General features: G+C 39.8%; 5 protein-coding genes across 5 annotated transcripts; 3 read left to right on the top strand and 2 right to left on the bottom strand.

Annotated features, from left to right (window-relative positions):
• Window positions 1-322: 322 nt before the first annotated feature.
• EAE98_005144 (uncharacterized protein) lies at window positions 323-778 on the bottom strand (the record flags this gene model as incomplete). Its single annotated transcript, XM_038952765.1, has 1 exon — window positions 323-778. The coding sequence occupies one exon, from the start codon at window positions 776-778 to the stop codon at window positions 323-325; it is 456 nt and encodes a 151-aa protein (XP_038810607.1).
• A 2,900-nt stretch (window positions 779-3,678) lies between these two features.
• On the top strand, window positions 3,679-4,241 carry EAE98_005143 (uncharacterized protein; the record flags this gene model as incomplete). Its single annotated transcript, XM_038952764.1, has 2 exons — window positions 3,679-3,890; window positions 3,950-4,241. 2 exons carry the CDS (start codon window positions 3,679-3,681, stop codon window positions 4,239-4,241), a joined length of 504 nt encoding a protein of 167 aa, XP_038810606.1.
• A 1,135-nt stretch (window positions 4,242-5,376) lies between these two features.
• EAE98_005142 (uncharacterized protein) lies at window positions 5,377-6,693 on the top strand (the record flags this gene model as incomplete). Its single annotated transcript, XM_038952763.1, has 1 exon — window positions 5,377-6,693. The coding sequence occupies one exon, from the start codon at window positions 5,377-5,379 to the stop codon at window positions 6,691-6,693; it is 1,317 nt and encodes a 438-aa protein (XP_038810605.1).
• Window positions 6,694-7,016: 323 nt separating this feature from the next.
• EAE98_005141 (uncharacterized protein) lies at window positions 7,017-8,021 on the top strand (the record flags this gene model as incomplete). Its single annotated transcript, XM_038952762.1, has 2 exons — window positions 7,017-7,241; window positions 7,296-8,021. 2 exons carry the CDS (start codon window positions 7,017-7,019, stop codon window positions 8,019-8,021), a joined length of 951 nt encoding a protein of 316 aa, XP_038810604.1.
• Window positions 8,022-8,364: 343 nt separating this feature from the next.
• Window positions 8,365-9,776, bottom strand: EAE98_005140 (uncharacterized protein; the record flags this gene model as incomplete). Its single annotated transcript, XM_038952761.1, has 6 exons — window positions 8,365-8,664; window positions 8,724-8,823; window positions 8,871-9,250; window positions 9,302-9,361; window positions 9,511-9,518; window positions 9,578-9,776. The coding sequence occupies 6 exons, from the start codon at window positions 9,774-9,776 to the stop codon at window positions 8,365-8,367; spliced, it is 1,047 nt and encodes a 348-aa protein (XP_038810603.1).
• Window positions 9,777-12,592: the final 2,816 nt, after the last annotated feature.

Genomic DNA, 12,592 nt, shown 5'->3' with positions numbered 1-12,592 from the left:
CGAAAGTCAGAGCTGGGCAAAAGTGACTTCACCTTACATCATGCCGCTTTCATAAACAAGAAGATGCGAAGCCCACTACAAAGATACTTCCACTTCCGTAGAAAAACTAGTGAACAATAACATACATACCCTCGTGGAATAATATCAGCATAAACCTTTGATCATAATGTATTTGAATGAAGCCTTGAGTACTGATTTTCCTTGAATAATGATTCTACCTAATCCACCCCAAGAAAGGTAATCCTAACACGTACAACTTCTTTCGTTCATTCCTTCCGAGATAGAAACTTATGAAAATGCCAGTAGCATTCAAACGATTGCCTCACATTGCACGAGACATCCAATTCGCGGTCATAAGGGACAAGCACAACTTCCAAGCGCAACAACCGTGGTCCATGCTGCTTTCATCTCCGTCATCACTACCAGAGAAAGGATTCTTGATGAACACTTTCGAACCATTGGCATCCGTTGACACTCGGCTTCTGGGTGTCTCATCTTGTTCCGTTTTATCTGGAGTGTCTTCCATATATAGAGGCTCCCAGATAGGCATGTGTGAGCGACGTTCTTGACTGCCCACTGAATCTAGACGGGGCATATGCATGGTATTGAAAGGTGTAAGATTCGCTTGCCGCTCAGAATTATGTGAAATAAAAGGTGAATCACGGGCCCATGGCTTAGGGTCTCGTCGAGGACCTTGTCTGGCTTCTTGATGTGCAGATATGGCGATTTCATCGTCAGAGGATAGGGAGTTGGAGCGATGGCCTTGAAGGATCATCATCGCCAATGGCTTATTAAATCGAGGTGATAGTACGATTCAAATAGCGACAAGCAATTGGGAATATCGATGGAAACGTGAAGTGGTTAATTAAAAGTCTTTTGGAGAACTTGATACGTTAGACCATGAAATAAAAACTGAAGGCCACGAGAAATGTCATCAACCTTGTCGAAAAATATTCATACCGGTTTGATAAGTGTATCTTGCAAGCGTTTGAATGGATTATGGATTATTCATGTTACCAGATATGAGGACTACCTTCAAATTTGGGACAAAAAGTCAAGTGAAGTATTAGCAAAGCTACCAACTTTCGGTAACTGCTATGGGCTTCCATAACTACTTTGGAAGGTGCTCTACGGATAAGTCCTGCCAGATTTTATCACAACTCTCTTTTAACGTTTGTTATAAGCAGGTAACGAATCAACGTCGGGCAATAGTTCCATTACAAGCATTGAAGAATAAAAGGGTGGGAAGGGATTTGCGATCTTTTTGTCTTATTGTACACTTTTTGGGGCTCAATAATCTCAAAGTTTATACTATAGACTGTGTGCGAGTCACCTGATATTTAATGGTTGAGGAAAGGGAAGTGATTGGACCGAGCTATTTTTCGAGCCCGACTCGAAAAATCAAAAAGTTCAAGGGAGCGGAACCAAAGGTCAATATGCGCACATTTGAGGTCTATTATAGATTGAGGAAGATCAAGTCTTCCAAAATTTAAACATCAAATCCTTGACATTGAAGCACGGATATGACTAATTTGATCTCCACGCACCCATTTGCAGTGTAGGCAATAGTATACTATAGTAAAACGGTGGCGCGTATGAAGCTTTTGATACGGTAGATAGTACGTATTGGACAATTGAATACTCACTGCCGTAGATATCACTTAAAACGGATATCTACGAAGATATACGGGAAAACTGAAATATAAAAATCTAGTCCTATTAAAGCCTAGATATATAATTAAAAGATGTAGTATGTATAGTAGCTGACTAAGCAAAGCTCTCCTCTTCACCTCAATCAATTAATTAATTCAATAAACCCTTTTTCTTTTAGTAATTCAATAGTTCTATAATATCAAAAAGTTCAAAATATTCGATAATATTAATAAAATCTAGGGATAACCTCATTCGCGTATTTCGGCTTGTTCCGTACCAATCAAAAATCCGTATTTCCGTATCTTATCAGTGGTATTCAATATTAGGATAATATTGAATATCTTCAGTGGTATCGAATTCCATACCACGTACGTACATATTTCGAAGAAAAATCGATACGCACCACTATCTAACCCGTATACGGATTACGGGAAATACTATTGCCTACACTGCCCATTTGACTCCACACATCTCCACCCACAAGGCACAAGTAGGTAATATGTAGTCAAAATACATTTCCGTTAACAAGAAATAAAGTAAACCTTTATCTTCATGGTAGCTTCTATAGTCCAATGGTCAGGATTCCACCCTTCCAAGGTGGAGGTCGGCGTTCGATTCGCCGTGGTTGCACTTGCTTTTTACCTTTTTGGATGAAGAATTTTCCATACATCTATTCACAAGCCAAATCTGACGTACCCTCTTCTCCATGTTTGCCGGAAATACAATGTTTTGGGTGTATTTATTTTAAAAATGCTTGTATTTGGATTTATAAATTGTGTCTTGTTAATCCGTGGCTTCGTTTTCTCGCTTGATTGCAAAGGGTGGGGTACCGAAATAGGGGATGTATCTGTGTGTGGAGTGACTAGGTATTCAAAGTAGGAATAATTCATACCACCTCATTACATAGCGATACCATTTGCAACGTCCGCTGTACAGGAACCCGGCAATAAATCATAGCTTCTGACTTCCGTAGGACGGGTTCTTCCAAGGTTTCCTTTAGAATGGACTACTTTTGAAAACTTTCGACACCGCGGTTTTCGGCATTGATAGCTTGTTCGTCTTATCTTTCTTCTCATACCTACCTCTTCTTATCATAACAACCTAAGCCTAGCTTCTACATATAGTGGCCCGTGATCTTCTGGAATTCTGACATTCCCAATTCTGACATTGCTAGTCTCGGCATCGAGAAATCTTATGTGAACATAGTATCACGTGAGTCGTGAGAAAATACCAGGCACCTGTATATTGATGATTTGAGCCAAGTCCATATTCAAATTAAGTAATATGGGTATTTCCGGACTGCATTATCTTTGCTACCAGGCGATATCTAAAAAAAATCAATGTTCTAAGGAGACTGAAAACGTCGGTTTTGACAAGTCCTGTTTTTCCTTGCATCATACTCCAAAGAATTGGTTCTTCACTTCAATCGCTAAGTAATAAAAGATGGCATACATATTTCCAGGCTATAAGATTCTGCTTGGTGAGGGATCCTTACAGATAGTCTGCGGCAGATCGCCGTTTGCAGGAGGGCTCGATATTCATTAAGCACCCCTGCTCACTGAAACCCATCTTTACACTGTGATCACTTATAATTCAGGTCACCTCTCTTACTCTAGTATCCACCATTTATGTCTGAAAATTCGTAGAATTCTCATTCAATACACTAGTATCAATTTTTCCAAACTCTCCTTTTTGTGGCATGGCTTTTTGACAAAGACATAAATTATTGCACGACTTTTGTCAATTCACCTTAAAGGAAGCAATTCACTCTCCGACCACTCCAGATTTGACTGAAAATATATTTCGCCTAGAGTAGTGCCTTAGTCTTTGGCTCCCCCTCTTCCTTATAAACTCGCACTCGTCCTTCTCCAAAATTTCCTCTCTTTAATCACAAAATTTCTCTCCTCCATCCATCGGAACAACAGACAATCAAATTCTCATCATTGATTAATTTGATCCCAAAACCTCACTCTTTCCATTATAAGGTATTCTCGTTTGCTGAATCCTCATTTTACCTCTTACGATATGTCTCGTCTCAACAGTATCACTATTTTTATGATCTCTATCTTCTCGCTCCTTGCTTCTGTCATGGCAAATAGCTTGGAATTTTTCACTCAAGACACCACCGAGCGCACCGTCTTCTTTACCCCAAATACCGGTTCTGCTGAAGTTCCCAGCCTCTTTCTTCCTGCGAAGCCTGTGGACAAATATGCAATTGTTGTCCAATTTCCTCAAGGGTAAGTCCACTACCTATAAGATATCAAGTCTTCGAGTTACTAATGAAAACTTGATTTAGCTGGAGCGGCTCCTTCAAAGCTATTCTTCCAGGAGAGACTCCAAACGTTCCCAAAGTCACTGGTGAAATTACATTCCAGGGCTTCCAAGGAAAAAGCTATTATGCTGTTTCTGCGGTTGACAACTGCTGCGATAACTCAGGCATCCGATATCTAGTGCCTAAAGCTCACGGGGATGCATCTGGTTGCATCATGGCACCATTTCCCTGTACTGAGTCGTACTCGAGACCTGGTGATATGCAGGTCAAAAGCACCTCGGATGTAAGTTTTTTGTGTGTCTTAGGTGGAGCCTAGTTGGTATCAGTGTAAGTCTTCTGGTTCTTCAAACGCAAATTTCTTATTGTTCTGCATAATTTCTTTTATAGCCAATATAACCGAGCTAATAGTGAGATATACAGTCGATCGGAGGCAATCCTAGTATCGAAGGATTCTTGGGATACAGTGAACACACGAAGAGGTAGCATGGACAGCATGAACCTGGCGGGAACAGGGATTCATTGGTAATCAAAGATGGCAAAAGTTACATTATAGGGCTGGCTCCAATAATTACTCTCATTTCAATCTTTCAATAGCATTGCGTATTCGGAAACCAAGGGGTTTCACAATAAAAACCGGTAAAGACCTGCGTGCTTGTTGAATGCTGTTGTTGCTTTAACCTATTTGCCTGTTTAATACCTACTTGCCAAGAATCTTTGAGTAAAAGAGCTTTCAAACAACAAGACTAAAAGTATCATGAGCCCCACGCCTCTTATCAGGATGGCATGGTAGTGTCTTGATCGCATGAATTTTTTATGTATATTTTGGTTTCTTTTTGTTGATTAATCTATAGAATAATACGGGGATTAAAACCAAACTAAGTGCGAGTCTTCTGAAGCATTGTAAATGGCAAGCATATGAGGATTTGGTTCGTACGAATCTTGTTACATTTGGCTGACTGTCGGATACAGAGGCTGCTGGCGAGTGGTGGGTGGAATCTTGATGTCGCCCGATGATGATTCAAGCGAACACGCACAAAGACCAAAACGCAGTTAGATTATTACATTGACTCTTTCCGTAGATTTACTCAGTGTGTTTCAAACAGCAATGTACACCTTGGTAGGCTAATGCCACTTGACCCTTGATCGACAGTCATCCACGTGAAGATTGAAAAATTAATCCTGACTTCATGATTCACTCTATAGAATAAACCACGTTGTGGCAATACTGAATCCTCGTTGTATATCAAAGAAATACTTTCTTCGACCAGGCCGATATACAGCGTAGTTTAAACCTCTTCAAAAGACGACAGAGGCTATTGAAGCTGGTTGTTTACCTTATGATACAGCGGTTGCGACTTTCCTACATCTAGTCAGAATCGTCCCAAAATTACCCTTGAGTAGGACTGATATCAGGTTGTTACAAATTTGGTCTTATTTGAAGATTTCAAGCTATGGAGTCTCAAGAATTCACAACTACTAACCCTTCTTTCTATCATCCTAGCCAGCAAAAAGAAATGTTATACTCTGTTGAAGCACGGGAGAGACTTGAATCACCAGAGCTACACCTAACAACAAAAGAATGTAGTGTCATTCAAATTACCCCCAAAGCGCTCACTGTAGCTATCTCAGGATGCACCTCATCAGGCAAAACAACGTTGGCATTACTACTTTCAGAAATCTTCTCTTCTCCAACTACAAAACACTCGACAGACAATAAATCTCCACATATATCCAAGGAAAATAATCTAGGCGATGCAAAAGCTACACATCTCTTTACAACCATAATCCATCAGGACGCTTTCTTCATTCCGAAAGCTGACTGTCCATTGGTCCAATTTAACAGCGCTCCTAACGACAAACGTTTTGTAAAAGAAAGTCTTGCTCAAAAGAACGAAACCCCAGTCTATTTCTACGCCCGAACTGGCACGAATGGGGAAGAAAATGTACAGATCATCGGACCAAATACTGATTGTATGGAAGCGGTCAATTTTAGCAATCTACTTCGAATGGTTCAAGCTGCGCAGGCCAATACTCCCGAGTCAAAAATCTGTGTTCAATATAAAGATGACGCAGACAAGAAGAAACTGATTGAGCAATATTCCGGGGTGATCGAAAGCATGCGCAGAAGGGTTGGGGAGTGCTTAGCCGTTGGAACAGGTAGTCATATGAGAAACCATGTTGTTGCGGACTATAACTATGGATGGGTATTTGTTGAGGGATTTCTATTATTCAGCAAAACTCTGCCTTCTGACGACAGAAGCACATGGCTGGATGCATCCTCAGAGGTCGAAGACCGTTGCGCAGGGCGATCAGAAAACGTACGACAAAAACTCGAGAAAGAAGCTGCATTGAAGGAAAATTCTATGATGAGAACGAAGGAAGAGATGGTCGTGGCAAAGGCAGCTTTAATGCAAGAATTTGATATCAAACTATTCTTGCCTACTAGCAAGGAGGTCGCTAAAGAGAGGAGATTGAGCAGGTTCCCATACATCGACTTTCCAGCTGGTGGAAGATGTCCTGGACAGATGTGGAAGTCAGAAGGATACTTTGAAGAAGTTGTTTGGAAGGGTTATGAAGATTCATTCGGTTGGCTGTTAAGAGAGGCCGGAAAGGAGAATGTCGACGGCGTGTTTGTTAGAACTACTGTCGATGACACAGTTGAGAATACTGTTTATTGGGCAGTTGATGTCATTCTTCAATTTTTGAAAGCAGGCCATGAGGTGGTTTCGAAGGACAATGCTCCAGGAGTTGAGATCACAGGTACTTAGCTCGGACCGGAGGGGGTTTTCTGAAGTCTCCTAATATAGTGAGAATTGCGCTCTTGGCATCTAGGCAGCAAGGGGAGTTGGGTTTGTATTTGGCATATAAGATAATCAAGATTCCTCTGGTACCAGCGGTATTTCATAGATATTAATAACAATAAAAAGTCGTAAAAGCGTTCGTTCAAAGCTTGCTATTTCACAGTGTTGGAGTTGAAGATTGGCTGCTGTGGGAAAAAATGGCAGCCTTGCGCAAAAGGCTACAATTTCTAGCATCCAAACCTCAACGACGTCGCGACCTACATTTCCTCATTTGCTTACAACCAGCAATCATGTCACACCTTTATAATCCTCTTGCAACAGCTCAACAATTATACCAAAATACCTCAAATAATAGACTTCCATCTGAACTTCAAGACAGCATCCGGTTTTATACCGCACGACTTACGCAAGCCGCAGGCATTCTGCTTGGCCTTCCCCAAGACATCACAGCTCAAGCAAATGTTCTTCTCTACAGATATTGGCTTGTGGATGACTTGATGCAATATGAATATAGCGTACGTGATGAATTGGAAGTCTATCATTGATTTCTTAGAATAACATGTTCTCAGGATGTCTCAGCAGCTACCCTCTACCTAACTGCTAAAGTATCCGCGTCTCCTCGATCCTTTCGCAGTATAACGAATGTATATGCTTATCTCCTCTCTCAATCCGCAACTCTCACAAATTCTTACGTGCCCGAAAATAATCCCTCCTCGTACTATCTTTCCGAATCTGCCTACGTAACCTACCGTACACGACTCCTCAACATTGAAGGCCAAGTCTTGAATGCTCTGGGATTCAATACACACGTCGCTCTTCCCCATCCCCTCGCAATTACATATCTCCAAACTCTCGATATATTTTCACCGGCACACAAAAATGGCAGTGGCAAAGCGGTTGCGAAGAAGACCATACAATATCTCAACACAGCGTTGCTCAGTCCGCAGATGCTATATTTGACACATCAGCCATGCGCATTAGCAGTAGCGGCAGTATACCTAGCAGCAAAGGAAGAGGGAATCAAAATGCCAGAAGATGAATGGTGGGAGGTGTTTGATGTTGAGAGGGAGGAGTTAGGGTTCTTGGTAGTTGGGATGAGGAGTTTAGAGGGCGTGGCACGGAGGGGGAAAGAAATATTTGGGGAGAAGATGATGATTGCTAAAGATGATATCATGGAAGAACTGGCGAAACGAGGGCTGGGACCAAGTAATGGGACGAGTAATGGTCATAGCAAGAAGGTCGATGAAGAGGATGAAATGATGAAATTGATGGATGAGAGAATGGAAGATTCATAGACCTTCTGAAGCATGGAAGGCTTGGAGTTCAAGATGGAAATTGACCACCATACCGTGTGAAGGTCAACGAATGGCCTCCGAGCATATGATATTTACAATCATATGATATGTATATTTCTCAACCTTACAGGGACGCAATATAATCTTGATGAAGGCTATGCATCCTTTTCGGCTACCGACGCAGAAACCAGCCAGAAAAGACAAGATAGAAAAACCGTCCAAAGCTTTTCAATATTGCTGGCCAAACATCAGGATCGGCATAGGGATAAGAGCCAAAGACCAACAGCAAGCATACTGGTCAGGGACACTACTACATATTTAATTTGAAAACTACTGTCACCTATCAAATCCTTGGATCGATTTCTATCTCCTTCATTATCCCAGCCCCTTTTCCTATATTGTTGCCTTGATTAACTTGTGCAAGTGTAGATTGTTCCACGTTTAAGCGCTCATCCGAATCGTCCATTCTCGTTTGTGTTCGCAAGATAGAATCATCAACGTTGCGCTTTGGTTTTGATATTCGTTCCAGACGATAATAACTACTGTTTTCCGTGGAATCGTTCGGGCTTGGAGACTTGAAGAACGTCATTTTAATGAAGGATGGGAGAAATGGCAAACAGCCGCAGATAATGCCGATGTTCACCTCAGCAATACTATATATACATGTAAGTCAATACTCTGTAACACCTTAAGAAGTCTCACTTGCCTCCAGAGGAGTATAGGTACTAGACCATAAGTCTTGTCCAGAGTACCCCCAAGATGTAGTGTTTCATAAAGACGCAGAACACTTGCGGTGCACGCTCTGTTGAAAGTTGTTAGACTGCGTTTCTATTTGTGGAAGATACATACAAAATGCCGGCTCCAAACACGATCGAGACCCCAATCTTCCGCATTGTACGAGTTTTCAATCCCCAAATCAGTGGTATTGGTAGCAACAAAATCGTAAAATCACTAATAATGCTCATGGTACAATCAGCAAGGAATATCGAGTTCTCGTTAAGACAAGTGCCTTTTCTGGCTAGAGGGTCCCAGAAATGGGCGACCGGCCAGCATATGAATATCTTTGCTGCTGTTGCAGGAACATAGTATAGTGCCATCAAGCCGATCAGCACTCGTATCGCCCACAACATCTTATTGCTGACGCCAAATATGCGAGACAATAGAAGTAGAATTGCGACCTTGGTCGCAAAGACTTGCGGCCCGTACAACATCTGAGTCACATAAACTAACTTTGCATGCGACGTCAATACAGTTTAACTTCGTGTATTTCTTTAACTCACTTTTCCAAACATTTTGATATCTGTAGCTGGAACATCCCATTGGTGGACTCCAGCGCCATACTGGTTCACGTTTATTAGTGTCATTTGTGTATGTGTCTTCTGCTTGAGAACTTGCAGGATAATGCCATTCCAGAATATATAATGGTGCTAACCTGCATGCCCAATCAGCCTTTTGAAGCTTCAGTAAATGTGTCGCTAAGATGACTTACCCAAGCCACTATGCAAGAATCTTCTCACATCAGTAAGTTTCTCGAGATTTAAGATTGTAAAGCTTACAGTCATCTCCCGTTGTTTTTCGATGTATAAAGACTCTCGTATACAATCGTATGACTACGAATACAGTGACAACCGGTACACAGACGGCCTGACAAAGAACATTATATTTAGCAATGCTAGGCGGGTTGACAAAATTTGGAGTCACTCCAGGTGGTGGAGGAAGAGCACCTTCAATCGCTTGCCGCCCAAAGAGATTCATATTGGTGTAGTATAACGTATTCAATTGCAGAAGAACCTTGTGCGAAGTGTGGGTTGCATCAGAATCATTGTTTTCTGTGCGCGGACGAAAGTCATCACTTCGACCAGGAGAGAATACCAATGATTAGGGCGTTGCCCCCTATGAGGGGTGAAGGCTATCAAAGGACTCTCTATGCGAGATTTATCAAACAAACATTACAAAGGTTTGCAGCTGGGTACAGATGCCTACATTGCTTTTGAGCCAGTCGCAGTCGTAAAACAATAGGACTTGCAAAATAACGATTGTTACGATGAACTGCAATATTATGGCAGCCAATCAAGAAACTGCAATAATTATCATGCCAGGGTTTGATATCGATCCTCTGGGTCCAATTTCAAATTGTTTGCTAACGTCACAAAGGGTGTTTAGCCTGTTTTAATTTGAGGGTGGGAAACGTGTATGGAAATTCAGGAAACCAGGAATTGTCGTCAACGGGTTTTACAAAAAAACGGGAAAGGAAGTAATTCTCATCTCAACCGCGTATGACCCATCCGAATAGACTACTATACAGATTTTTAGTCCAAAAATCTGACGCTACATTTTTGACTGATATCGGCCTTTAGTTTTCGTCTTCATAATCATGAAGTCCCTGACATTTATGTTTTCACCAATGACACGGCTTGAATAGATGAATAGATTAATTTGGGCTCTGGAAATAGCATCCACGACAAGGTCTCTTAGCCGCGAGTTAAGAAAAATGCGCAGAAATGACCGGCCTGAGGCCTCGTACACGCATATGACTAGATGTCCGGTTGAGTGAGGTAGAATAGTTGGCAACATCAAAGTAATGGAAGCGATGCGGCATAGCCCTAAAAGTACAGGACAATACATGCATGAAAGAAATTGTCGACGGAAGACTGCTCCGCGCCCCCAAGTCCCTGCAAGTGGGGAATTGCCAGGATCAACGGGGTCTGACAGTGATCAGGTCACTTAATGGTGGTAAAAGCTTTATGGGGTATAGCTGGGCAATGTGGATTCAAGGAAGAGGGAAAGCTTCTCTCCTTCTGTATCTGTCCAAGTGGTCACAGCTTATGAATGGAGATGTAGCTCTATTCTATCAAATTGATCTAGTTCTATCCCTGTTTTACGAGGGTGTATTCTAGGGTATAGATAATGATTGACAGGTACCACACTGCATATAGTTATATGCAAAAGGGGATAAGAATATACCCAGGGGTCAAAACCCCAATTCTGCATTAGATTACGTCCCCCCACCCTAACCGCCAGGTCCTTATTACTAGATCAACTTCAGTCATTTCGTTATATCGAAAGAAGCCCTTACATTCCCAACTGTTAGAGAGCACCCTGGTAATACTATGGAACCAGTCATAATCGGGCAATCACAAATATTCGTCAAGGATCTTTCGTCTTCAATGCGTTGACTCTCAGGAGCCCCTGACCAAATGCTACGCACGTCCGGGCTCTTTCTCGTGTACGGAGGTTGTCAGCATAAGTATTGTAAAACACACCAAAAAGCGGCCGAGCTTTTCCCCATATACAGGGGTTTTAGCTAATAAAAACCTTACATTTTTTAAAAATTAGTATAGTAAATTCCAGATAATGAAAATATTATAAAGAATCTTTTAAGAATAAAAAAAAGTATCAATTTTATTAATATTTAGTATATATATTATTAGCATTAATAATTGCCTAACATTTATCTTTTATACTCCTAAATAAACTAATTAAATATTTATACAATATAACCTCCTATACTTCATTAATAGTCTTCCTAAGCTTGTTATAGATTATCTTATTATATAAATAATAATCCCAAATCCAATCTTTCATTTTATTTCATACATTCTTAATAAAATTGAGATTCAAATTAAATACTAACCATTTAACCTTTTCAATACTTCTTTTAATAAAATCTACAAAAATAATATTAATAACATATCCAGAAGCTCTATTCTACATAAATATATATTCTGAATACATATATATCCAATTATCAACAATAAGGATAATATAAATTTGATATAATTCAATATCAATAATACCCCAATCCTTTTCCTAAAATAAGCCTAATTCTTTACCTACTTTTTCTAAAAAACAACCTCAAAACATCCACCCGGTTTTCTTGTGTTTTCTTTTTAATATATATATAGAATTAAAAGCTTTATTAATACAATATTGTCACGGAATTCACCGTATAGTGTAACCTTACAAGTACTAATCCCGGTACTCCTTTGGAGTACTCACTCCCATAATTATTAATACTATTTCATTTATTTTATTTATATACCCTATATATTTAATTAAACGAGTACCTCACCCGATCAAAGTATATAAAGCAAATATAATCATTAGAATTATATCTCAAGTTAATTTAGTTTATTATTACTCTATATATCTATTCCCAGATCGAAGTGATTATTAGATATAGCTATTACCTCCGTGATAAATATATAATATATATTTTACAATAAGATCCTACTATCACCCACATCTTATCTAACTATAAAATAACATTTCATTATTTATTAATCTAATCAAAATATTCTAATACAAATTAAAGATAAGCTAAATAATTAGTTTTTAAAATAAAAGACTTTTGAAAAACAACATAACACTTATAGCCTATTCTTCTTAATTTATTTCGAATTACAGATTCACCTATTTCAATTTATTCTAATTCAAAAACCACTCTCTAATATAACATTTGCCTATACATTTTGAAAAAACTAATAAATTCAATAATTTAATTAAACTAGAAGATTAATAAAATTAATAATTAGCCGAATTGTTTTTTAAATATTATACATATAAAGTAT

Source organism: Botrytis deweyae, assembly GCF_014898535.1.
Source record: "Botrytis deweyae strain B1 chromosome Unknown BDEW_010, whole genome shotgun sequence".
Classification (NCBI taxonomy): Eukaryota; Fungi; Ascomycota; class Leotiomycetes; order Helotiales; family Sclerotiniaceae; genus Botrytis; species Botrytis deweyae.
Note: the sequence above shows the minus strand (reverse complement) of the source record. Positions and strands in the feature narration are given on the sequence as shown.